The 26,797-nt window shown below is 34.3% G+C and overlaps 1 protein-coding gene across 8 annotated transcripts in view; it reads right to left on the bottom strand.

Annotated features, from left to right (window-relative positions):
- Positions 1 to 2,009: 2,009 nt before the first annotated feature.
- Positions 2,010 to 26,797, bottom strand: part of MIER1 (MIER1 transcriptional regulator) — a 67,833-nt gene continuing 43,045 nt past the window's right edge. For 4 of the 8 annotated variants that reach the window (XM_069480118.1, XM_069480120.1, XM_069480122.1 and 1 more), the window contains 7 exons: positions 24,326 to 24,477; positions 16,775 to 16,856; positions 15,556 to 15,650; positions 12,806 to 12,933; positions 8,375 to 8,514; positions 5,935 to 5,955; positions 2,010 to 4,197 (listed from right to left, as the gene is read on the bottom strand). In XM_069480118.1, coding sequence (XP_069336219.1) covers positions 4,133 to 4,197; positions 5,935 to 5,955; positions 8,375 to 8,514; positions 12,806 to 12,933; positions 15,556 to 15,650; positions 16,775 to 16,856; positions 24,326 to 24,477 — 683 coding nt within the window. In that variant the 3' untranslated portion in view covers positions 2,010 to 4,132. Of the gene's footprint in view, positions 4,198 to 5,253; positions 5,956 to 8,374; positions 8,515 to 12,805; positions 12,934 to 15,555; positions 15,651 to 16,774; positions 16,857 to 24,325; positions 24,478 to 26,797 lie in introns of those variants that run through there. The other 4 variants (XM_069480114.1, XM_069480116.1, XM_069480117.1 and 1 more) reach the window with 2 other exon arrangements.

The following is a 26,797-nucleotide window of genomic DNA, read 5'->3' as shown; positions in this document are numbered from 1 at the left end:
TTGGCAGGCTCCCATCACCCAGTTGGTTCATTTACAGGCTTCCTGTTGGCTCTGCAAAGGCCCAGAGTGTGCAGGGTTCTGTTGTAGCTGCTGTACATGTCAAACTGTACCCCCTAAGTTACTTGTGTCTGTGCCAGTTAAGTGGAAGGTAAAGGCAATTGGGACCAACTGCCAAGCAAGCACTAGCAAAAATTTGAAGGCTACTACAAGTTTGCAATTCTGAAATTCACAGGGCTCTGAAAACAAAGCTTTCTCTTGAGTCTGTTGCCAAACTGTTAATAATTTGGCTGCAAAATCTGACCTGAAATTTGTGCGAATACAAATATATTTTATTGTGGACATAAGTGGTTTTTTTTTTTTTTTATTTCAGCATATTATGGGGGTACAAATGGTTAGGGTATGTATATTGCCCTTCCCCCCCCCCCCCCCCCCGAGCTTCAAGCATGTCCATCCCCCAGACGGTGCGCATTATGTATGTATACACCCATCCCCACCTCCCCCTTCCCATCTGCCCAATGCCCGATGAATGTCGGTCATCCAATAGGATCATAATCCCCGGCTGGGTTTCCACGTCCGGTCAGATATCGACATAAATGTTTTTGTCCATAGATTTCTGTGCTAGACCCTGCTGTGGATGTTTTTTGAAAAACATTACCTCTGGCTACAGTGGTTTTGGATAAGGGATTGTAGACTTGTACTATTACCTATCATGTCTTCACCTAGGCTCTCCAGGGACAAAAGATTTTCCTATGTGTGATCTCAACAGTCCTATGATACTGGCACAGTATCATCCTTATTTTACAGATGGGCAGTTAAGGGGTTTTGTTTTGCTTACCACAGGTTACACAAGAGTGGCCACATCAAGAGAAATCTTGCAACATGGCTGAATTTCAATGAGGGCCCTGGCAAAAGGCATAACATGAAAAGACTGTAAGGGTTTTGAACAGGAAGATTCTGAATAAAGTATTTTAGTTACCCCTTGGTGGAAATGAAGATCCTGTGAGGGAGATAGGGAAATGCAAAGCCAGGCACTGTGGGCTTTGAGCTATTTGTTCTGAAATAGAGTATTTAGAAGCACTGATAAACACTGAAGTGGCTCAACACCTCAGATTAAGTCCTCTGCTTTCCCCATTAAGCCTACAAGATGTACCTTGTGAACACTAGCAGGGATATGACTGGTTCAGAAACACTTCCTTTGTAAGTGTAGATGAGTTGACTTTTCAACAAGAAAATCTTTAAAAAGGAGGAAATAAAAGGCTGACATACTGCTAGTATTCAAGCCACAAAAACGGACTCGACTCGACTCTCTAAGGAACCCAGGGGGTGATTCAGCTAGCAATGTAGTGGTTGACACCCATATTGTTAAGTGTTCTTCTCTTCCTAGTAAATATTAAAAATAAACAGCATTTCTTAGGGTAACCATGCATTTATTTCATGTTGGTTAATTTCTAACAAATATTGAGAAAAATCTTATTTTGCTAGAATTATGGCAAAGAGGTAAAACTCATTTCCCTGAGACCGTGCCTACTCTTCCTTCCCTTTTGCTCTCTCTGTACTCAGCATATACTTCTACACTAACACTTAACCTGCTGCCGTCTAGAAGAGAGCCTGACACACTTCTGAAGCCACAAGCCAAACATAGTACCTGGCCCAAATATTTAATAGATAATAGGGTATATGGAAACATAATGAGAACTTGTTACCACTGACATTTAAATGTGAAGAAACCTTCATCATCAATTTGGACAAAAGAGAATTAGAATTTGGTTCCAGTTTATATGGCAATTCTTCAATGTTGTTCACAGAATAAGATATCTTTTAAAAGTGTGTTCAAAGTACTTCTTACTCAGAGCAAGCAAAATGGCGCTTTTTTTTTTTTTGCGACAGGGTCTTGTTCTGTCATGTGGGCTAGAGTGCAGTAGGCATCCTCATAGCTCACTGCAACCTCAAAGTCCTGGGCTCAAGCGATTCTCCCACCTCAGCCTCCCAGAGTGCTAGGATTACAGGCTACATTTTATATCTATTACACATCCTAAATAAGTCACAATAAAAAGACAAACTGAGATTTAAAAAAAAAACATTCAGAAAAAGAAAAACTCTATGTTCATACATCAAAGATCAGCACAATACTAAGGGTACGTAATGACAGTTTATGGAACACTGGTATTAGAAGATACTCAAATACATGCAATCAGCCTATGTGGATGGGTGGGTGACCCTTTAAAATTCTGCAAAGGATGAACTTGACTATTAAAGAACAGCGTTTATTTTTATGGTAAAAAAAATTTAAATAACCAACCAGTAGAGTTATGTGACACAAAAATAAAAGCCATTTTTAGACAATAAAAAGTTAAAATTTGGAAATTCCTGTTCTCCCCATGTTATGTGGTTTTTCACACTGGTATTTTTCGTGACTAAGGATCACAGTTGGGAAAACCTTAGTATCTCTGATTTGATATTTAGTAGTGCTACAAAGTCAGCTACACACCCTTAGGGTCATCGGCACACACCTATTTACTACCTATGGAAATTCGCCAACCATCAAAGTGCCCACTTCTAATTTTCCATTGACAGCAAAGCAAAATATTGTGACAAAACAAGTTTTATTTCACAAAATATTATGTGATATCAACTCCACTTCAAAAGGGAACAAATTAGTTTTAATTATATAGTGCAGAGGAAGAGAAACAGGGTGAATCAGGGACTAAAAGATCTCTTTGGGGGGGAAAAAAAGACAAAAATACATCACCCAAGATGAGGTAAAAGAGACCAGGAACCACTGAAAAACTACTCAGTGCAATATGTCTAGGAGTAGAAGGAACAGAGATTGTATATATATTTGCATTGTAAATAACGTGCATCATACCAACTTAATCTATAATTAAATTTAGTGAATTAATCTAATGAAAATATTCACACAGCATTATGTAGGCAAGTATGTTTAAAAAAATATTTTAATAAGCATATTCAGAATGGCAGACAAGGAATAGGGGAAGGGAATTATTTTACAGTGCAAAATTACTATGCATAAATTTAAAAACATCTAATTCATAATTTTAAATGCCTATTTAAATATTACTTCAAATACATTTTAAAGCTCAACAGATTTGTGTTGAACTGAGTTGCAGCTTCTGAACTCTATTTGAAAACACATCATGAAACAGAATGCCATTCCAAATGAAAATGATAGAGCTTTGCTGGGGATGGGAATGAGGTGGGGAGACTAAGTAACTTTTAACAAAGACTTCTTTTCCCAATGCAAATTGTCAAGAGTTGAAGAGTTCTGAAATGTACTAAATCTTAAGCAAATTAAATTCATGATATTACTAAAAATTTTTAAATAGTGCAATGACTTATCAAGTTATAGTGGCTGCATTATGAAGAACAAAGTACTATATGAAATAACCTGTATAAACACAAAATACAATTAAATATTTCTTTATGAAAAGCTGAGCATTGCATATTATAATAGTGGAATGTCTTTTATTAGGCATATTTTAAAAAGATAAAGAAAGTAAAATTTCCTAACATGTATACATGTGCTATGTTTGCAAACATGCCTGAGAGAATTTACTTAAAATGTTCCTGTTATAGTAGTTTGCAAGAACTTCACAAACCTGCAAATGAAATGCATCTTTTAAAAAAGGTGAAAATGGTATCTCTAATATTGCAACAATTTAAAAAGTATAGCATCACTAATCTTTTAAAACATTTCCATAGACCATCTTTGACAAAGAGCTAGGATACTTTGGATTCATTTAATAAAATCTGATTTAGAAAATGGATTGTGAACATCTGCTAAAACCGCTGCCATTCTGGATAAATTAATGTTGTAAGTAAAACAAAACAAAAACAAACTCACACTTCTCAACATTTCCACCCCAAACTTTGATTTACTTGGATATGTACGCAACAACAGTGAATATACGTTATATGAAGTCAAGTGTTGTAAAGTGGCTTTTAACACTGTTTGGAAAAAAAATTGTTCACATTGGTGAAGGGAAGCAGTCTGAATATGTTAACAGTAATACTTCATGGGGGTAAGGCCTAAACGATAATTTCTCAGTGCAAACCTCTACTCAATTGCATTAGACAGTTGAGCCATTAAAAATAAGACCACAGAAGATTTATTTTAAAAAGGCATTGGCTCTGGAACCGATGGCTGAAAATGAATTGGAAGAAGCATTTGGAGTAGGCCTGTGTGAGAAAAACAAGAATAGTTAATAATCTTTTATAAAAGTTTGGATATAGGTTGGTCTATCAGCTGTATAAAACTACATTTGTTAACAAGAATTTAGCACTAAAAATAAAATGGCACTCGTACAAGGCTATGCACATGGATAATCCTATTTGTAATCACACAGAGCAATGGTTATTGTATATCTTATTTTAATTTTGGAAAAACTATCAAATCTGAAAAACTGGACTGGTAGCTGGAAAAGTTTGAAAAAGTTTCAAACTTCATCACTTTCTCCTTATAAAATCATTATTATTGTCTGCCAACAGTTACTCCTTGTGTGTGCCAATATCTAAGTATCACTTGACCTTTTCTCCTCTGTTTAATGCAAAAATGGGAAATTTTATAATGCATATAAAAATAACTCAACAGGATTCTGGTCAGCATGATACATTTAAGCACTTAAGCTGACATTAAACTTTTGTCTTGCTTCAAAAATAATTTTGAAAATTATAACAAATGTAAAACAAATTGCAATCGAAGCATCATGCTTAATTTCAGAATTCTCAAATTATTTGTCCTTAAGTAGAAATTTGAAAAAACAAATTTTCACAATCCTTTATGAATGATTTTACCACCTGGATAAGAAACATGACTTAGTTACTACACAAACACTTAAAAAATTCATTAGAAAAACCTTAGCAAAATAAAATGAAAGCTGACAGACTCAGAATATCAATTCCTCTCATAAAAGTTTACCAACTGTACAAGTTAAGAAAATTATACAAGCTTTTGTATTAAGAAAGGACAGCTCAGTCAAGACATATGTACTGTAAAAATCTTTCAAAGGCTACAAAGAATCTGGAAAAATACAGAATGTATTTCTTAAGCCCAGATAAGAATATGGAAAGACATCATTGATGTCAACAATTTTACATATACAAACCTGACTTGGTTTATTTTTAAACTTCTATATATAAAAAAATCATGCTAGCATAACTTTCAGGATTCATTGGGTTTCCTTAATAATGATAATTTGTATGGAGAGAAAAATGTCTGTTATAAAGACATTTCAAGAAACTCAGAAAAAAAATGGTGTTAAGCAGAAATTTGGACTTGGTTTTTTTCCATTCCTTCATCAAACTAAGCAAAAATTACCTTGTAGTGAAATTTTATGATTAATACATCAAATGAAAAGGTATAGATATATATCTAATTCATTTAAACTTACTAATTTTTTTATATCCTTAAAAGGTTCTTTGACAATTTAAAAATATCTGCAAAAGGCAGAATTAAGAAATCTTATTTCCTAAAGTTAGGACTCAATTCAATTTTCAAATTTTAACCAACTACTTCAAGGAAATCAACTTTGTAAGGTAACCCATCAACCCTGAAAATTTTAGTCACACCAGAATTTACTCCAGAGAACATAAAATTAAGATCTAAAATTTAGTCATCTGTGTTTTCAAGTTCTTCAAATTTTCCATGTGAGATTGCTTCTTGGAAAAATTCAGAAGAACCTGGACTTTCTTTTCCATTGCTGTTTACCCTTCGCCTTTTGGCAGGTCTCTCACTTTTTTCATCAAAATCATTTTCATTTCTTGCAGTCACCTGGGCAGGTTTTGGGTCAGTGGTAAGGTTATCTGTTTCATAACCATTAGTATCCATATCTGCATGAAGTGGTTTCTTATTTCCACCCGTTGGTCCATTAGCGTGTAACCCTTCAACTTTTACTTCTTCTTTGTTTAATATTTCACCTGGTCCATTAGATGACACCCCTAAGTTGGAAGAAATATAATTGAATATGAAAAAATTAAATTTGTAAATGATTATAAAACAGCTACCGCAAAACAGCTTTTCATCAAGGAAGCAAGGTATCAAATATGTATATACATATGGTCTGAATTCTTGCTCTATTAATTACTAGCTGTGTGACCTTAAGTTATTTACCCTTTCTGTATCTTAGTTTCATTACATATACAATGAAGATGATAAGACGTACCTCACAGGATTGTTATGAAGATTAAGTTCATATATGTAAACAAACCAAGAACAGAATTTGGCATATGTTAAAAGCACATTAGGTATTATGTGACAACAAATAAAGGTTAGATCCAGCAGTCTAAATAAGCTGAATTAACAAAGATATGCATAATTATTCAGATTTAGCAAAAGGATTATAACTTTTAAAACCACATGAAAACAAAATCAATGTTCTTATAGAAGCTTGAGTTTTCTACTGCTATGTAAAAGCAAGATGCTATGACTTTTTTATTCTTACTGTAAATCCATGGAAATTGTGCTTTAAAAGATTATACACTATATTTACCTAAGAAGACTTTATCTGTCAGAATGTTAAAAAATTAATGCTGTACTCTCCAAGCATATACAGTGCTAAAAGTAAACACAAATTCCTTCGTAACAGGTGAGAAAAATAAAAGCATAATTATTCTAACAAAAGAAAATAAGAAGGTCATATTAGAGTTGACTACAAAATGGAATACAAATTTTAGTGACAGGAAGTAAAATATAGGATGTACCACTGGAGATAATTAAAACTTAATTGCCTGAAAAATATTCAGCATAAAGGATGAGCTTCAAATATTACATTTTGGTCAAAGAAAATATTCTATTTTCTCCAACTAAAAAATACACTCAAATCATGAATGCACATGGGGATTATGCATCATATAAAAGAACAATTCTTTGATGAAAACAAAGTTAGATGAGCCTGTGATAGTTCAAAAATAAGTATAAGATTTTAAAGCACTAATTAAAGCTCCTTATTAAAAAAAGTAAAAATTGAGTTGGTAAGTTCCTTTCTTTCTTCGAAAAAGCTGAGAATCTTGATTGTACATACCTAATGTGAATGGCTTCTGAGCTACTGAATAATTGATAAGTAATTTAGGAACACTCTCCCAGCCTAACAGCATGTTCTCATCAAAGAGTTAAAAAGAAAAAAAAAAAAAAAAAAAAAAAAGGGAAAAAATTATTTATTTGGTGTTAAGATGTTAAGAACAAACAAGAAAAGCAGAAATAGTACAAACTGTCTCCCTCCCTGAGCTTCTACCCTTAGTCCCAAGGTCAGAGTCTCAGCATCATCTTCTACTTCAGGACGGATGTGGCTGACATTAGACATCATGTCAATGAACCTTCCTGGACCAGGACATGGTTGCTGGGCCCTAAGTTTTGTTTGTTTGGCTTGTTCGTAGAGAAGTAGTGAGGGAATAGAGAGGGATCATGAAATGAACTAAGTATGTACACTAACAGCAGTGCCAGTGTGAGACCAAAGGTCAGAACAAGGGTCAAAGCTTTCATGCCATTTCTATTCCAGCTTTTGTCAGGGAGACGTTAGTTCTTCACTGGTCCTCCCCCTAATCTCTAATTCACCAGTTTGCTCCAAAAGAGGAGCTGGGGTAGGGGTGGGAGCTTATTACTTTCTGCATGGCAACACTCTTCCTTAGGAAGACCATTTAAATCAAAGTAGAATCAAAGTAATTCTCTGATTAGCTCTTACTAATCAGCACGGTAATCTCTGGTCCACTTTATATTTTAAACAGAAGCACTATCTGAGAACCTCAAACACATCAGTGTTTTAAGCCTTTTGCTTCTCTTTTTCACAGAGATAAAAACAAACAATTCTGTAGAATATTAATGTATAAGCTGATACCTGCTTTACCTTTTCTTATTCTTCAAGGCCATTATGCTATCAAAGAGAACTTAAATATTCCAAGCAGTGCCTTTGTTACCTACTTCTTTTTACTTATATACTTAAAGCACTTTCTGATAAAGTGTTACAAATTCTCAAGGTATTTCACAAATATCTGTCTTTCTGATGTGAAATGGCTAGGTTCGGTCTAAGAGTTAACAGGAATACTTATATCCAGGCATCATCCCAACTGGATAAGAAAAGAGATGCTACCCAAAAAGAACAAATTTCTGAGAAGAAACAGTCACTGCTGATAGAATGTTTTAGTAAAATTACTTTTTAGTGATGTAAATGGGAATTCTTTCCAATTAGTTTGTATTCTGTGTTAGTATATATGTATGCTGATGTTATGTATATTTCATCTGTTATTTACAATTTTTACTTTCTGCTTTGGAAGTTTAATAGAAACTCAAACTGAATTTCCCAAGCTGCTGAAAGAAGAGTGCCCCTCATTATCAAGCAACAGAAATGTTTCTTTGGTGGCTTACCATTTTGATTACTATTGCTTATGGTGCCATCTTCTTTCTCAGACTGGCTGTTACTACTGTTTGAGGCAGTTGGGGGAGGGGATGGGGCTCGACTAGAAGCAGCGCTTTCACTTTCATCTAGAAGACGATCCATGTAATCCCTGAAAATTAATAAAACAACAATTATTTTGTTAGAAATGATAAAGCTAGAAATGACCATTAGTTGAGGTTAAATTTAGATGGCTTTTTAACAAATATATCCTAATATTCACTTACATTCATTCCAGTGCCTCAACTATCACACCAGGACCTGAACATTTAAATGAAAAGCTCCTTCTGGTTACATATTTGTAGGAAAAATGCATAATGGCTTTAAAGTAACACATTTTAGAGACCTACTGGAAGTTTTAAAACTTTTATAATTATAGGCAAGTGCTCAGAGTGGCCAACTCAAACTGGAGGATCTCTAAGTGAAGAGATGGGGATGATATCATCAGGAGTACAAAAGAATTTCTGGACACAGATTGGATTTCAAAGCTCCTAAAGGCAATACCTGAAAGATAAATTGGAGCCTAATAAAAAGAACTGATCACTTCTCCAAATCTTTGTCGATACCTTCTGTATTACATTTCTTTCATATCTGAGCTATAATAATTCCTGGGCTTATCTGCTGGCTTTATCCTGTCAGTATCTCATTAGAGGTAAGCTCATATCATTCCTGAACTGGGTTCAGGGTTAGAAGATAGGGGCTAGAGGTTTTGTCTCTCTGAGGTTTAGTGTCTTTGCCTGTAAAATACAGATAAATCATACCTGTTCTATCTATTACATATGGTTGCTGTATATGTACATAAAAATGTTTTATAAACAACTAGGTTACTAGAATAAAGGTCAGCAAACTATGCTCTGTGGGCTGGCCACCTGTTTTTATAAAGTTTTATTAGAACCAGCCACATACATTCATTTACACAGTTGTCTATGAATGCTTTTGTGCAATAACTGCGAACTGAGTAGTTGTGACAGAGGGGTGTGTGTGTGTGTGTGTGTGTGTGAGAGAGAGAGAGACAGAGATCTTAAGGTCTGCAGAGCCTAAAACATTTACTTTCTACCTCTTTACAGAAAAAGTTTGCTGAGACCTGCACTAGAATATAGTTCCCTAAGGGCAGGGATTTTAGTCTGTTTTGTTTACCCCTGCATAACTGGTACCAGGTTGTGCATGGCACAGAGAGAAGCTCAATAAAAATTTAATATCATTTATCTTAAAATTTCTTTAGAATATAAGTATAATGGAAATATTAAAACAAATCTTTTAGAATTTTATGAGCAGGGTAAGAAAAAAACAGTGGATGCTCTTAGGAATTTTTTGAAGTCTGTGTTAACAGTCCATAATATATACTATTAATTTCAGTTATTCTCAAACTATATGATCAACATTGTCCCCTGGGTTATGGAGATATAAAAAATATAAGGACAGGATACCTGACTTCAAGAAACTTCCAACAGTCTGAGATATAAAACTAACACACACCACAGAAACATATATGACTATGATCTAACCAATTTGATATTCTAGGCTTTACTTTCCTCATCTATAAATGGAGGAAATTAAATTTGATGGTCTTTAAAGACCTCTTCAGCTTTATGCTATTCATCATAATTACAGAACAATTACATGACAAATCTGAAGCACACAGAAACAGAAATGAGTATGAATCCCAAAGAGACTTTAGAATAGAAGGTGCATGATGAGGAAATGTTGGAAATAAATATGGTATGGAAGAAATAGATGCTGATGTTAAAAGCCAAGCAAAGGAAACTAGAGTTGATTAGATATCAAAATTATCTTAGATTTCTGAATATAGCAATGATTCTGTGAAAGAATAATTATTATCATTATTTCCTAAAGATTAACGGCATTCAGAATGCTTAGGAAAGGAAGAACAAGAGTCAGGTAGGCCATCCAGAAGGTTGGGGCAGCATTCAGGTTAACTGAAGTTACGCTGAGTTAATTATTACTTTTTTAAAGAATTATTTGGAAGGTCTGAATATTTTACAGTGAAAGCTCCAATTTGTATATGGCTTCCAATTTTTCCAGGTAGTGAACAGAAAGAATATGTAAAAGGAACTTTCAAATGCTGTTTGTAGGCAGAAAAGTGGCAAGTATGCTTCATTCTGGAGGACAAATGGAATAACAATATAAAGGAAAAATGAACAAATAAGTTTCAAGATAGTATGCTCTGAACTATGGATTTTTAACCTAAAAAAAGAGGATGAAAAAGTCACTCAAATTTCTCTCTAAAAGCATTAACTTAATTCTTTATGAAGTCACTTAAAGTGCAACTATTAACAGAAACAGGTGGTCCTGGAAGGAGGCCAGAAAAATTTCTCCAAGCTTACAGAAAATCACAATTTCTCCCCATCTGGAAAATAATGTACAGTTAGTCACTGCTTCTTATAGAAGACATAACAGCTAAAAGGGATGAGTTTCAGTAAAAAAAATTATGGTTCTTTCAGTTAAAAAAACTTTATAAAAAACCCAGAGGGGATGTAACTGAAGCCTAAAAAACCATGGTATTCCTGCCTAGGGGGGAAAAAATTATTCACTTCATACTATTATATCAGTTAACTCTTAAAGCCTAAGAAAAATGAAGATATGATTACTTTCAACTGTGGCTACTCTACGTACAGAATATTTAACCTTAAGTGCAATCAAGGTTACAGATAAAAGTATCTTCAAAAAGTTTTCAGAAGCTATGGAGAGATTATTACAGAAACTAGAACGTTTGGTGGCACATCCCTACCTAACCTGTTGAGCTTGACATCACAGAGGACCAACTAAGCCAGCCCACAACGCTTCCCTTGGTGATGCTTTCTGAAAGAGAAAGCTGGATGAACCATGGGTCTGACCCAGCATGGCAATTCTTATGTTCTTATTGCTGATGACGACAGATTGACTGTAGTTCATGTGTGAACATTATTTCTGAAATGGGTGAAAAAAATGAAAGATGTTACTATTGCTTCTTCCTATAGAATACCTAGAAAACCGTGACTATTTTAAGATATACTCTGCAGACTGGATAGCTATATCTAGTTCTACATCATTATGCTTGAACACTACCAATAATAAAAAAAATTAACTATAGGTTTGATAACATTAAGCAATTAGATAAAATCTGGAATACTGTTATATATGAAATTCCATGCCATCACCAGCTTTGAATATTGGGGGATGATGTTCAAAGTCCACTGTCTCATGTCTCCAGGGGTCAATTATACCCATTTTATTCCCTTTTAGATTATTTTGCTTTGAGCTTTAGAGCATTTGATCTCCCAAGGAAGTGATGGCAGAGATACCTATAAGTGAATTGACCAAGAAACAGTCCAGCCTAGGAGTTTGAAAAGCACACTCAAACATACATACAAGCACACCTTTCAAAGGTAATTCTTTGGCCATCCTTAAGAATAACTTTACTGGTCCACATTGGCCAAATCAAGTCACACCTCTGCATTATTTTTATTCTATAAACATTAGGAAATGAATAATCAAGAAGACAGTATTGTTAATTCCATCACAACAATTCACCAGTATTTTAAAGTAATTCATAAAAGATACTCTTTATATTTAAATAACAAATTACCAGTGATGATGATGGTGGTGGAATGTTTTATTCCAAAGCTAGACTAAATGAGGCTACGAGAATTTAGTGTGTGGGCACTGGATTAGGCATATCAGACATTTTGCATAAGAGTGTATATAACAATCTATATCTATGTTACTAGGAGTAAGCTAGAGTTGCATTACTAATTCTTAAATATTACTTCTGCTAGAGGAAAAAATTCAGGAAAGCTAGGAAAAGGAAAGTCACCATGTAGATGGTCTTTCATCTATAAAAAGCTAGTAACAAAAAAGATGCCATTTGATCTGATTTATTAAATCCCTATGTGTTTTCCTTTTGTATCATCTATCAAATCTTATTTTGGTTCCTGGGGTCAAAAGTAGATTGGAAAAGGAAAAATATTAATTTCCTTTCTACTGGGCATATACTTTTACAAAAGATATACTATTTTCTTTCCTATTCTCACTGCTTTCCAAGTGTTATAAGATTAAAATTATATGTGCTTATACTGAATGGAACAGAATTCAACAAAAACATGCTTTCATAGCTGTTCTGATCCATTTCCTCTCAGGGGTCCGTAATAAAATAAAAATATACACTCTAAATCTTACTTTAGTGATGTTTGTTGTCTCAAATAATATCAAACAGTGTTTTACAATATTTTATAAGATACTGAAAAGTCTAAATGCTTTATAAAGATATGTCAATAGATGGTAAATTTAAACTAATGTATATTATATTATAAAAGCAAGATTCTAAAAATCATAATTCTCTCAAGAAAAAATCTAGGAAAGCTTAGCAAAACAATATATAGCTCTGAAGTTAAAAATTAACTCACGTTACACCAGGATGAAGATTATATTTCTTTTTTCCAAATCGTGTTTGTTGAGCAAAGAAATCGTAACGTTCAGATTTTTTCCACATATAATAGAATGCTACACATTCACCAACTGACCTTGTTCGGACCTATAAGAAACAAATGTTTATTTTTAAGAATCATCCCCTCTTTAGTGGAGTTATTTCATGATAAACAGCTGAAGTGTGAAAATAAATTTAGCTAGTCTTTAATTGATATATTAATATATTACTATGTATAGAATACAACAATGCAGCAGCTGTGTTGAAAGCTGTTCTTTCTAAATTTCCATTAAGAGACATAATACATTGGCAAAAGATCTTCAGATATTTAGCATCCTGCTTTTTAAAAGGCTACCATCATCCTAATTTACTATAAAAACATACTCCTCTATTGAAAATATCTGGAAGTGGCATTCAGGTTAAAATAAAAGTTATAAACAGTTTTAAATACTTTTACTCATGGAGTACCTAGGAAGTTTACCTTTAAATTTTTTTTTTTTCAAAAGATTCTCTTAATAGTCCCAACAGTGATCTAGACTCAGTTAATTTACTTTCTATAAAGTCTGACAATATGCCACAGTGAGTTAAAAACTATTATAATAATGCTAATGCTGTGTTTACTGTGCTGTACCTGTTCGTGCACGTGAATAGCCAGCTCCATTCAGATAATGTTCAAATGCCTAGGGGTTAATAAACGATGCTGACAAAATCTCCCTTTTTTTGCTACTTAGGTTGGAGAACCAATAGGGTTGAGGTATATAAATAAAATACTGAGAGTTTAAAAAGAAAAAGGTATCTGGGTGAGTGTTTGGATGCAAGATGATACTGCTTTAACCTAGAAGTTTCTTATCTCCATGTATCCTGTGGTACTGATTGCACCTAAGGACAACTGTTAATGATACCCTTCCTTTACCCATCATATATTTTTCTTTCTTTCCCTATTTGCACTTTACAATTCTGACCCATGCTACTAAGACTGATAATGATCAGGGCTTTCAAAATAAAAATCACCCTCACAACCTCTTTTTTGCCTCCTACAAATCTTACTTTTAGATTGATTCAAACCACATCAACTGTATTTTATGGAAAGCAAAAAATTAAAAGACATTTTGGGCATGCAAAGTTAAAATTATGAAAAAAAGTGCAACAAAATAAGCTCTCATAATAAAACTTATGATTAAGAACTGAACTTTACTCCCAGGTGTAAAAACAAAGTCTTCAGACCATTCTTCTCCCTCTTAAAGAATTACTGTCCTCCCTTTGTTCACTAGAGCAACTAGTGTATCATATATAGGTCAGCTGACTTCTTCTATCCTATAACATTAAAATATCACCATGCCAAATATTTACAAGAAATCAAGGTCATATTTTTAATACTTATGTTAAGATTTTTTGGTTTGTAGTTTCAAGTCACCTATTAAGTTCTTATTCCTTAAAAAAACATAAAAAAAAAAGAAATCATATTGGTGAGGGTTATTACTGCTGCTAGTTACATCAGCTATCATTCCAGGGGTCCCCTTCACAGGTAATGCAGCATGGTTTGATTAAGAGTGTTTGAATTTAAGCAGGAATGCTAAAAAAACTAATTAAGAATGAACTAGTTAATGTAAAACAAAATTAAGAAAAATTAACTCACAGGATTTGTAACTATTTTATTTATTGAACACAAACTAGATGATGGTATGTGTTGAAACATAAGCTAGATAATGTTAAATATGCGTTGAAACAAATCACCTGGATGTCACCCAATCACGTCCAGAAATATTAAAAAGAGAGATGTGGTGAAAGACGATTTAGAGCTTCAGACATAAGCCCAGATACTTTCAACATGGTCCTGGACAAGCTACCATACAATATTTAGAAGTTTCTTATCTTTAAGGAAATATGTGAAGCCAAGCTCCTTGTCACATTTGTATTTACTAAAAATAATGTGATATTCATAAGCCTAGGAATTTATTTCCTACATTTAGATTCTGCCTGTCCTAATCTGTTGTCCACAGGAACAACACATTATTCTATATAATTAATAGATACTATTAAAAATCTTACCTGATTTCACCTGTAAAAATTAAACCCTGAAACAAATCTGCAAGTTATTATGAAGTTCTTTCGGGTATAAATTTTATGACTCATATTATCAATGTGGAGTGATAAATGATCATGTTAAATAAAATTGTAAAATTATGACAACTTTAATATATAATAAAGCCAATCTACTGAGACAGATGCTTTTGAAAAATCAAATTAAACTTTGATTAAAACTAAATTAAATCTTAAGTATCTGATTTTAGACTACTCAGGGCTTAAGCAAATGCAATAAATATTTTAATTATAAATAATGTCATGTTAAAAGTGGTTTAAAGTTTCAAAATTATTTTAAAGATCCTCCTTAAAGTATCTTGTCACAGATTGTGGAAAACAGCTATAAATAAATCATGCATTGTACACACATACCCCACTTGGAAGTTGATTAACATACTTGTAAAATGAGTACAATTCTTAAACATTTCCAAAATAATGCACTGAAAACAGTCACCTGGCAAATACATGTTAGGAAGTCTAAGTATGCTTATAACAATAATTCGTTAAATACCAAAATATTATTATATTCATTATAAAACCTTTAATACTAGAAAATATAGCAAATTAAAATACATGATAATGTATTTTATCATGGACCATTAAGCTAAATTTCTTTTTGCACAAAAGAGAATATATACCATTACTTACTTTATTAGCCTGAATCAAATGAAAATCCTTTCCATAGGCCTTCAGCCCTTGCTCAAAATTTCTACACTCTTCCTCTGTCCAAACAGATAATTCCTCTGACAAAATGGGGAGAACAAACTGTGAAGCAATATACTCCCAAATGTTGCATAAAACAAACAAAACTACAAATAAAAATGTAACTTTCTGGTAAACAGGAGGGAAGCATTTTATTTCTGAGCTCTATTCCTAATCATTGCAAAAGAAGGTGACAAAAATTCCTGATTTCATAAAGAATTTGAACCTCTCCAGCCTCAACTTGGGCTACTTCCTTATTTCTTCATGATCCAACTAAATTAGCTACCTTTCAATTCCTTAAATTTGCTATGTTCTTTATTACATCAGACTTCATGCATGGTGTCTCCTTTGCCTAGAATTCTTTCCTGCCTCCTTCACACTTCATCTCCTTTCAGTGAGGTAATTCTTTTATATCCCAACAAAAATGACATTTTGTTCTGGAAACTTTTCCTAAGGTCCCACCTTCTCCCTGAACTAGGTTAAGTCCCACTGCAATAGGTTTCAATAGCACCCTCTAACTTTCCTTGGAAGAACTCATCATAACTATTTTTCATTTTCCCTAACCAGGCCCTGAGCACCATGAGGCCAGAGAGACTGTGTTCATAATAACACCCTCAGAACTTAGAAGGCCCTCAAATTTTTGTTGAATGAATAAATAGATATCTCTCATTTGTTACTTAATTATATAGTAACAGTAGTCCTAGTGAAGAGGAGTGGGAGACAGAGTTAGATTAGAAAAGAAAAATCTGGATTTTAGTTATGACTTCATTATTGATGAATTACGTTTGCTTTAGTCAAGATATTTTAGTTCAGAGACCACAGTCTCATCCATTTTAAAGTAAAGGTAATGTGTGTCATATTGCTTAGCTCATAGGGCAATTACCAAAATCAAATAAGAAAATTTGTATAAATATGCTTTGAAAGCATAAAGCAGTATGTAATTTTGTATTTTTTCTTAAGTGGTGTTATTTTCCCAAAAAGAAGGGACAGCCTTAATACCATTCCCATTGATGCCTTTTATTATACTTGTGTTTTGCAAATATTTACTCAACTCAGAAAGATTAGTATTATTAAGCTCAGGACGTATCTAGAGAAATGGAATAGCTTAATTTTTACATTTCTGCCAAATCATGAAAGCAAATAAAGACTTAATATTCATGCTTACCTCTAGCTGCTTTTACATTAAATCTTAATCTTCTCAATGCTTCCTCTGTATCAAAATTGCATTTCACCAATTCATATAAAGCCTAGAAAAATAAAAGGTTTCAATGTAACCCAGACTATGAAGAGTTCAATGCTACAATTTCTTGAGAGTTAACATTTTTCCAGAATCCAGTGTTTTCATCCTGAGGAGAAAATTTTAGTAAATGCAATATATACAACACCAAGGAAAAACAAACATAAATTCGAACCCGATAATTAACTACCTCTAAAAATATGTACAAAGTAGGATATGTAAATACTCTAACTTGATGGCCATAGTATCCCAAAAATTTAGAAATAAAAATAAATCATTTTATATAAACCACAATTATTTCTTTGTGGCTTTTTAAGATTGCTATTGTAAGATAATTTTTTAATAATAAGAAAAACAATGATTAAAAAGGTAAAAAAATATAATGCTGTTATATTAGGTTCACGGTAGGCACTGATCTTACCATATACATAACATTATCCCACATAAGTATTCCAACTTGATATCCAGATTCTCTAGGGTAGCCAGAGGAATTTTTAAAAGCTGAATAAAAAGTATATCTGCGTAAAAAGAAAGATCAAGATTTTTGTTTCTGGGAACAAGATGACCAAATATAAATTTTCAGCAATCATCCCTCCACACAAACACCAAATTCAACAACTTTCCATGCAAGCAAGAAGAACCTTCGGAAGAGCCAAAATTCAGGTGAGCAATCATACTATCTGGTTTTAACATTATATCAAGGAAGGAGGCATTGGAGAGGGCAGAAAAGACAGTCTAGCATTGCCTACGCCACCCTCAGAAGTGCTACACCAGCACACCGAATGGAGAGAGAATTTGTGTCCCCGGGGGAGGGACAGTGAGTAAGTGATTGTGGGGCCACCCTGGCATCATGGAACACAGGACAGAATTCTGCTGGTGCCCACAGAGAGAACATTTAGACCAGCCTGGGTGGAAAGACATCCTTGGCTCTGAAACCCGAGTTCCGGCTACCCCTACATCCAGTTGATAAAAAGTGGCCTGCGGCCTGGAATAAATTGGTAAGGCAGTCAGGCCACAAAGGCTGCAGTCTTTGGGCAATTCCTGTGGCTGTGTTGGCTCAGAGCCAATGGAACTGGGGTGCACATGATACAGTGAGTGAGACACCAGTGGTGGTGGCCGAGCCAGTGCCTGTATAACTTCCCCACCCTACTAGAGGCACTGTGGCCCAGGGAGTCTTCTCCCACCTGGGGAAAGGAAAGGGAAGAGTTCAGAGGACTTTGCAATTTGGGTACTAGCTCAGCCATTAAAATAAAGAACCAAGCAGATCCTGAAGGGCCCAAGTCCAGGCCTTAGTTCCTGGAAGGCATTTCTGGACCCACCATGGACAAGAAAGAATCACGCTGCCCTAAAGGGAAGGACCCAGTTCTGGCAGGATTCACCACCTGCTGACTACAAAGCCCTTGGGCTTTGAATAAACATCAGGTAGCAAGGCAGCAGTTACCACAGTCTTTGGGTGAGACTAGACTGGCTTCAGGTGTGACCTGGCAGTAGTGGCCACATGGGAGTGCCCACATCACTTCTTCCCCAACTCCAGCAGCCCAACACGGAGAGTGAGAGACTGTCTGGTAACCCAGGGAATTTTCTTGTATCTTACCCAAGCCTACCAAGGTGGTACCACCAGAAGCCTGCAAAAGCCACAGCATCACTGTGGTTGGCGCACCCCCAGTGCTGATACTTCTGTGGTAAACAAAGACTTAGATGTGACCAATCCTGGAGTGATGGAGTTATGTGACCTTTTAGACAAAATATCAACATAGTTGTCCTGAAGAAGCTGAATGATCTTCAAGACAACACAAAGAAGGAATTCAGAAGCTTATGAGAAAAATTTAACAAAGAAGTTGAAATAATATTAATTAAAAAAAAGCAGAAATTCTGGAGCTTAAGAATCCAAATGACAAACAGAGAAATGCATCAGAGTCTTTCAACTGCAGAATTGACCAACCAGAAGAAAGAATTAGTGAGCTTGAAGACAGGCTGTTTGAAAACACACTGTCAGAAGAGAAAAAAATAATAAAAAAGAATGAAGCAGACCTAACAAGATCTAGAACACAGTCTCAAAGGGGCAAATCTAAAAGTTATTGGTCTAAAGAGGTAGAAACAGAGAAAGACTGGGGTTGAAAGTTTATTCAAAGAAATAACTGAGAACTTTCCAAACCTAGAGGAAGATATCAATATTCAAGTACGAGGTCACAGAACACCAAGCAGATTTAACCCAAAAAAGACTACCTCAAGTCTTCCTCTGTCAACTGATAAAAGAAAAAAAAAGAACTACCTCAAGGCATTTAATAATAAAGCTTCCGAAGTTCACAGATAAAGAAAAGGTCCTAAGGGAAGCAAGAAAAAAGAAAAAACTAACATACACAGGAGCTTCAATATGTCTGGCAGCAGACTTCTCAGTGGAAACCTTACAGGCCAGGAGAGAGTGGTATGAAATATTCAAAGTGCTAAAGGAAAAAACCTTAACCTTAAAATATAATATCCTGCAAAAATATCCTTCAAACATGAAGGAGAAATAAAGACTTTCCCAGACAAATTTTTAAAAGCCAAGGGATTTCATCAATACCAGACCTGTCCTACAAGAAATGCTAAAAGGAATTCTTCAATCTGAAAGAAAAGGACATCATTGAATAAGCAATCATCTGAAGGTATACAACTAACTGGTAACAGTAAATACACAAATACAGAATACTCCATTGCTGTAACTGCAGTGCATAAACCACTTATGTCTTGAGTTGGAAGACTAAAAGACAAACTATCAAAAATAACTACAACTTTTGGAAAGATAGCATAAAAAGATATGGATGGAAACAACAACAAAAAAAAGTGGGGGAGGATGGAGTTAAATTGTAGAATTTGTTAGATTTCTCTTTGCTTGTTTGTTTGTAAGGAGAGTTGTGATATGTTTAAAATAATTGGTTATAAAATGTTTCCTGCAAGCCTCACGGTAACCTCTAATCAAAAAACCTACAACAGATACACAAAAAATAAAAAAGCAAGAAATGAAAACACATTACCAGAGATTATCAATTTTAACAAGGGAAGATAGGAAAGAAGGAAGGGAGAAAGAGAGGACCACAAGAGAACCAGAAATCAAATAAAAATATGGCAGTAGTAAGTCCTTACTGATCAATAACAACACTGAATGTGACTGGACACTAAACTCTCCAAACAAAAGACATGGAGTAGCTGAATGGATTTAAAAAAAAAACAAGACCCAACCAAATGCTGACTACAAGAAACCCACTTCACCTATAAAGACACAGACTGAAAATAAAGAGATGGAAAAAAGATATTCCGTGCAAATAGAAACCAAAAAAGAGCAGGAGTATCTATACCTCTATCAGATTAAATAGATTTCAAGACAAAAACTATAAAAAGAGACAAAGTAATTATAAAATGATAAAGGGATTAATTCAGCAAGAGGAAATAACAATTCTAAATATATATGCACCCAACAGTGGAGCACCCAGACATATAAAGCAAGTATTATCAGAGCTAAGGAGAAAGACAGACACCAATACAGTAATCACTGGAGACCTCACCAGTCCACTTTAAGCATTGGACAGATCATCCAGAAAGAAAGAAAATCAACAAAGAAACACTGGACTTAATTGCACTATAAACCAAATGGACCTGATATTTATAGAACGTTTCATCCAACAGCTGGAGAATACCTGTTCTTCTCCTCAGCTTACGGATCACTCTCAAGGACAGACCATATATTAGGCCACAAAATACATCTTAAAATTAAGAAAAAAAAAACTGAAATCATACCAAGTATTTTCTCTGAACACAATGGAATAACATAATAAGAGGAACACTAGAAAATATTCAGACACATGGAAATTAAACAATATGCTCCTGAATGACCAGCAGGTCAATGAAGAAATTAAAAAGGAAATTTTAAAATTTCTTAAAACAAATGAAAATAAAAACAACATATCAAAACTTACTGCAAAAGTAGTAATAACAGGAATAGGAAAGTTTATAGCAGTAAGTGCCTACATCAAAAAAGTAGAAAACCTTCAAATAAACAACCTAACAATGCATCTCAAAGAATTAGAAAAAAAAGAGGAAACCAAACCCAAAATCAGTAGTAAAGAAATAATAAAAATCAAAGCAGAAATATATGAAACTGAAACAAACAAAAAATACAAAAGATCAATGAAACAAAAAGTTGGGTTTTTTTTGGTGAAGATAAACAAAATTGACACACTCACAGCCAGACTAGGAAAAAGAGAGAAGACACAAATAAATAAAACCAGAGATGAAAAAGGAGACATTATAACTGATACTGCAGAAATCCAAAGGATCATTAGAAACTATATGAGCAACTATATGCCAATAAATTGGAAAACTCAGAAGACATGGATAAATTCCTAGACACATGCAACCTACCAAGATCGAACCAGGAAGAAATCCAAAACCTGAATAAACCAACAAGTAACAAATTAGAAGCAGCAATAAAAAGTCCCCCATCAAAGAAAATCCCAGGACCTGATGGCTTCACTGCTGAATTCTACCAAACGTTCAAAGAAGAATTAATAACAATCCTCTTTAAACTATTCCAAAAAATAGAGAAGGAGGGAATACTCTCAAACTCATTCTTCAAGGCCTGTATCACCTTAACACCAAGCCAGACCAGAGACACAACAAAAAAAGAAAACTATAGGCCAGTATCTCTGATGAACATAGATGCAAAAATCCTCAACAAAATACTAGCAAACCAAATTCAACAACACATTAAAAAGTGAGATTCATCCCAGGGATGCAAGAATAGTTCAACACACACCAATCAATCACTGTAATACAGCATATCAAAAGAATGAAGGACAAAAACCACATGACCATTTCTATTGATGCTAAAAAAGCATTCGATAAAATTCAACATCTCTTCATGATAAAAACTCTCAAAAAGCTGGGTATAGAAAGAACTTACCTCAACACAATAAACGCCATAAGACAGACACTGCAAGTATCAGACTGAATGGGGAAAAACTGGAAGCCTTTCTGCTAAGATTTGGAACAAGACAAGGATGCTCACTTTTCACCACTGTTATTCAACATAGTACTGGAAGTTCCAGCTAGCGCAATCAGAAAAGAGAAAGAAAAAGCATCCAAACTGGAAAGGAAAAATTCAAATTATCCTTGTTTGTAGACAATATGATCTTATATCTAGAGAAACATAAAGATTCCACAAAAAAACTATTAGAACTGATAAGCAAATTCAGTAACACTGCAGGATACAAAATCAATATACAAAAATCAGTAGCATTTCTATATGCCAACACCAAACAATCTAAAAAGAAACGAAGAAAAGTAATCCCATTTACAATAGCTACAAATAAAATAAAATACCTAGGGAATAAACTTAACCAAAGAAGTAAAATACCTCTATAATGAGAATTACAAAACACTGATGAAAGATACTGAAGAGGACATAAAAAAGCAGAAAGATATTCCATGCTTATGGATTCCAAGAATCCATACTATCCAAAGCAATCTACAGATTCAATGAAATCCCCAAAATACCAATGACATTCTTCACAGAAACAGAAAAAAATAATTCTAAAATATATATAGAACCACAAAAGACCCATAATATCCAAAGCCATCCTGAGCAAGAAAAACATAATTGGAGGAATCACATTACTTGACTTCAAATTATACCACAGAGGTATAGTAACCAAAACAGTATGGTACTGGCATAAAATCAGACACAGAACAATGGAACAGAATTAGAGAACTCAGAAATGAATCCACATATCTACAGTAAACTATCTTTGACAAAGATGCCAAGAACATTCCATGGAGAAAGAACACTCTCTTCGATAATGGTTCAGGAAAACTGGATATCCATATGTAGAAGAATGAAACTAGACCCTTATCTCTCACCATATACAAAAATCAAATCAAAATGGATTAAAGACTTAAATCTAAGACCTGAAACTACTGAAAGAAAACACTGGGAAATGCTTCAGGACATTGGTCTGGGCAAGGACTTCTTGAGTAATATCCCCCAAAGCACAGGCAACCAAAGCTAAATTGAACAAATGGGATCACTTCAACTTAAAAAGCTTCTGCATAGCAAAGGTAACAATCAACAGAGAGAAGAGATAACCCACAGAATGGGAGAAAATATGTGCAAATTACCCATCTGACAAAGGGTTAATAATTAGAATATATAAGGAGTTCTAACAACTCAATAGGAAAAAATCAAATAATCTGATTAATAAATGGGCAAAGGACCTGAATAGACATTTCTCAAAAGAAGACATACAAATGGCCAACAGGTATATGAAAAAATGCTCAATATCATTAGTCATCAGAGAAATGCAAATCAAAACTACAATATCATCTCACCCCAGTTAAAATAGCTATCAAAAAGGCAATAATGAATGCTGGCAAGGATGTGGAGAAAGGGGAACCCCCATACACTGTTGGTGGGAATGTAAACTCACCAACCACCACAGTGCAACCACTATGGAGGATGGTATGGTGGTTCCTCAAAAAACTAAAAACAGAACTACCATATGACCCAGCAATCCCACTGCTGAGTATAATCCAAAGGAGGGGAAATCAATGTATCGAAAAGATACCTGCACTCTCATGTTTATCGCACTAGTCACAACAGCCAAGATTTGGAATCAACCTAAGTATCCATCAGTGGATGAATGGATAAAGAAACTGTAGTACATATACATAATGGAATATTATATAGCCATAAAAAGAATGAAATCCAGTCATTGCAACAACATGGATGGAACTGGAAAACATTATGTTAAGTGAAATAAGCCAAGCTCAGAAAGACAAGTCTCACGTGTTCTCACTCATATATGGGAGTTAAATATTAAAAACAATTGATCTCATGGAGACCAAGAGTAGAAGGATGGATACCAGAGGTTGGGAAGGGTAGTGGGGAGGGGAGGACAAAGTGGAGATGGTTAATGGGTACAAAAAATATAGTCAGATAGAATGAACATTTGATAGCACAACAAAGTGACTGTAATCAACAGTAAGTCAGGGTACACTTTAAAATATCTAAAAAAAAAGTAGAACTGGAATGTTCCTAATACAAAGAAATGGTAAATGCCTGAGGTGATGGACACCCCAATTACCTTGACTTGATTAATTTACACCGTATGCCTGTATCAAAACATCACATGTACCCTATAAAGATATACAAGTATTATGTACCTACAATAACTAAAAAATAAAATTTTAAAAGTTATACTTTCTACTTAAAAAAAAAAAAAAAGAGTTTTGTTTCTTTATTTGAGCTGAAATCATACCAACAAGCTAGCACGGTAACAATAGGTATCTTATGCCAATTATAATCTCAGATTCCCTACTGATAACAGTATAAGAATTTTGGTAGGCAGAGTAATAAATAGATGATAGCATTCACATTTATTCATATAAATGTGTTTGGTTAACTTATGTTGGGAAAATTCTCACAGTTTTTTCTTCTTCACGTACCTGTTCATTGTCTTTTATGTGAGATCCTTCAGGAATTGCTTCTACACCTTTCTCATCACCTGTTCTTCTAGATGCATCCTTAAGAAATATAATCACTTTATCTTCTGGTAAGTACTCAGGGTCCCACAGGAGCTGATCATCATTTTCATATACTAAATTAGTAAAACATAATGTTAAAAGAATTGTCAAAAATTGATAGAGTTTGTGCTAAAATATATCACTGAACAAATAACTCATATGCAGAGCCAAATGTTGAGAACTGAGAGGTAAAGTGTGGTTCTACTACTTGCCTGATTTCTTTCTTGGGCAGTATTTATGGCCTAGTGAATCAAGCAATCTAAATAGACAGGAGGCACCACTTTATGTTTCCTGGAGATCCAATCTGATTTAACCTAGAGTTTATCAAATTCCAAGCTCTCTTTGTTTGATTACCACCTCCACCACTTACTACCTGTACAACCATGGGCAAATTACTTCCCTTCTCTCTGTCTCATCTGTGTAATGGGGATAACAATAACTCTACCAAATAAATATAAGGATTTAAAGCACTTTAAAATAGTTCTGGCACATATTAAGGTTCAATGAATGTTAGCTATAATTATTTTTTGAAAGATGTCTGGAAGAATGCTCACCAAATGTTAATACTGCTTATTTCTGGGTGGTAAAAGATCTAGAGCAATTTCTTTACTTTCCTCTTTATATTTCTCTATGATGCTTGAAAATGTGTTACAACGTGTATAAATCACTTTCATAAAAACAAAAGACATTATTTTTTTAAAAGCATTTAAGTTTCATCATAATTTCCACTATAATAAAATTATAGGCTAAATCTCACCAAAATTTAAAAAGTGAAAGGAAAGGAGGGTGACCTAAGACAGAGCCTGTGCAATTTCACATGATATGAAGATGAAAACACAGATAAAATTAAGTAGAAATAGTCACAAGATTAAAAAAAACAAAACAAAACACCATGAGTGTGGCATCATAGCAGCTAAGGTAAGAAAGTGTTTCAACGAGTGGTTTCAAAAACTGGTTAAAAGAAGGAATTATGGGTATATTTGGTGTTCTTGGTCATGAAAGGCAGAAAAATTTGGACCCTTCTTGAGGAGAGTAATTCTTTCTAGACCCCGAAATAGTAGCACTTGGCTATGTGTGCATATTTGCAATCATTATTAAAAGATTAGGATATGCCTAGTCTAGACTTATAAAAAATGGCACCATAACCAGCCAAGTTTTTAATAAAAATCCATTTTTTTTGTTCAAAAAAAAAAAAAAAAACTGGTTAAATGCTGTTGCGTGACCAGGATGAAAATTTTAAAAGGTACGCTGGACTTGCTAAGGAGGTGAACGTTGTGAGAACTGTTTCTATGCAGAGATGGAAGCAGAAGCCATACTGGAGAGGACTGAAGAGTAAATGGAAAGTGAAGAAATAAAGTAGAAAACTTCTGAAAAGTTTGATTGTGAGGGTGGAGATAGGGCAGTAGCTAGAGAGAGGAAGTTTATATGTTATTTTTGTTTGCTTGCTTTCAAAGATAGGAAACAAACATTTAAATGCCAACAGGAAGGAGCCAGCTTAAGAAAGCCTTTAAGAGACAAAGGATAACTGATAGTGTCAAAGTTCTTTGTATTATGAAAAAGAATTAACAGCTAATTAAGCATCTACTATGTGCCAGGCAATGTATTAAGTGTATTCACATAAATTATCCTGCCCTATTACCCACACACACTTCAAAACTTTTTCTACCTTTTTCTGTTTCTCAAGATAGATGCTCATCTTTAAAGTACAGCTCTAAGGACAACAGCTAGAAATTTTTCCTTAATAAACATCATTCCTTTACTAATCTGCTGGTATAGTCCTAGTTAAACTCTAAATTAATACAATAAAACTACCATGATAAAGTGAATCTGGATATACTGCTACTGATTTCTGTTCCTGCCTCAGGCTCTGTTCTCCAAAAAGAAGAGACTACAGTTCTTATATTCTTGGAAGCCCTGACTCAGGAAGAAAAAGGTGAATGTAGGCCCCTGAGTCCTAAGTGTTTTCTCAGTTATATACCCCCATTTGGGCCTAAGAAGCAGCACAAACTACCTGGAAGATATTTCTGGAACCACTGCCAATATTTAGAAGTCCCATGTAGCTACAACAGGACACACAGATGTCCTTACTTACCTAAGCTGAGTAAACAACCATCACCAGATGGCGCCAAATGACAAGTCAGTCTCCTGGAACGGTGGCTAGCAAGACAGATAAGCTAGCCCTGATTATTTCACTAACTTCAAAATAATACTTCATATTATGTAATTACAGTATGACCATAATAATGACCAGAAGGTAAGGACAATCAGCATTCCCAGAGAATAAACACACTGCTTTTACTGGTTCCAGACACACACCAATTATTTTCTAGTTAAGTTTATGCTCTAAATAAAATGTGTAATTTCTGACTAGGATTCTTGGCAATGGGTTTTTTT

The sequence above is a fragment of the Eulemur rufifrons genome, chromosome 8 (assembly GCF_041146395.1).
Source record: "Eulemur rufifrons isolate Redbay chromosome 8, OSU_ERuf_1, whole genome shotgun sequence".
In the NCBI taxonomy this organism is placed as follows: Eukaryota; Metazoa; Chordata; class Mammalia; order Primates; family Lemuridae; genus Eulemur; species Eulemur rufifrons.
The sequence above is the reverse complement of the archived record's forward strand: the minus strand, read 5'-3'. Positions and strand labels throughout refer to the sequence as shown.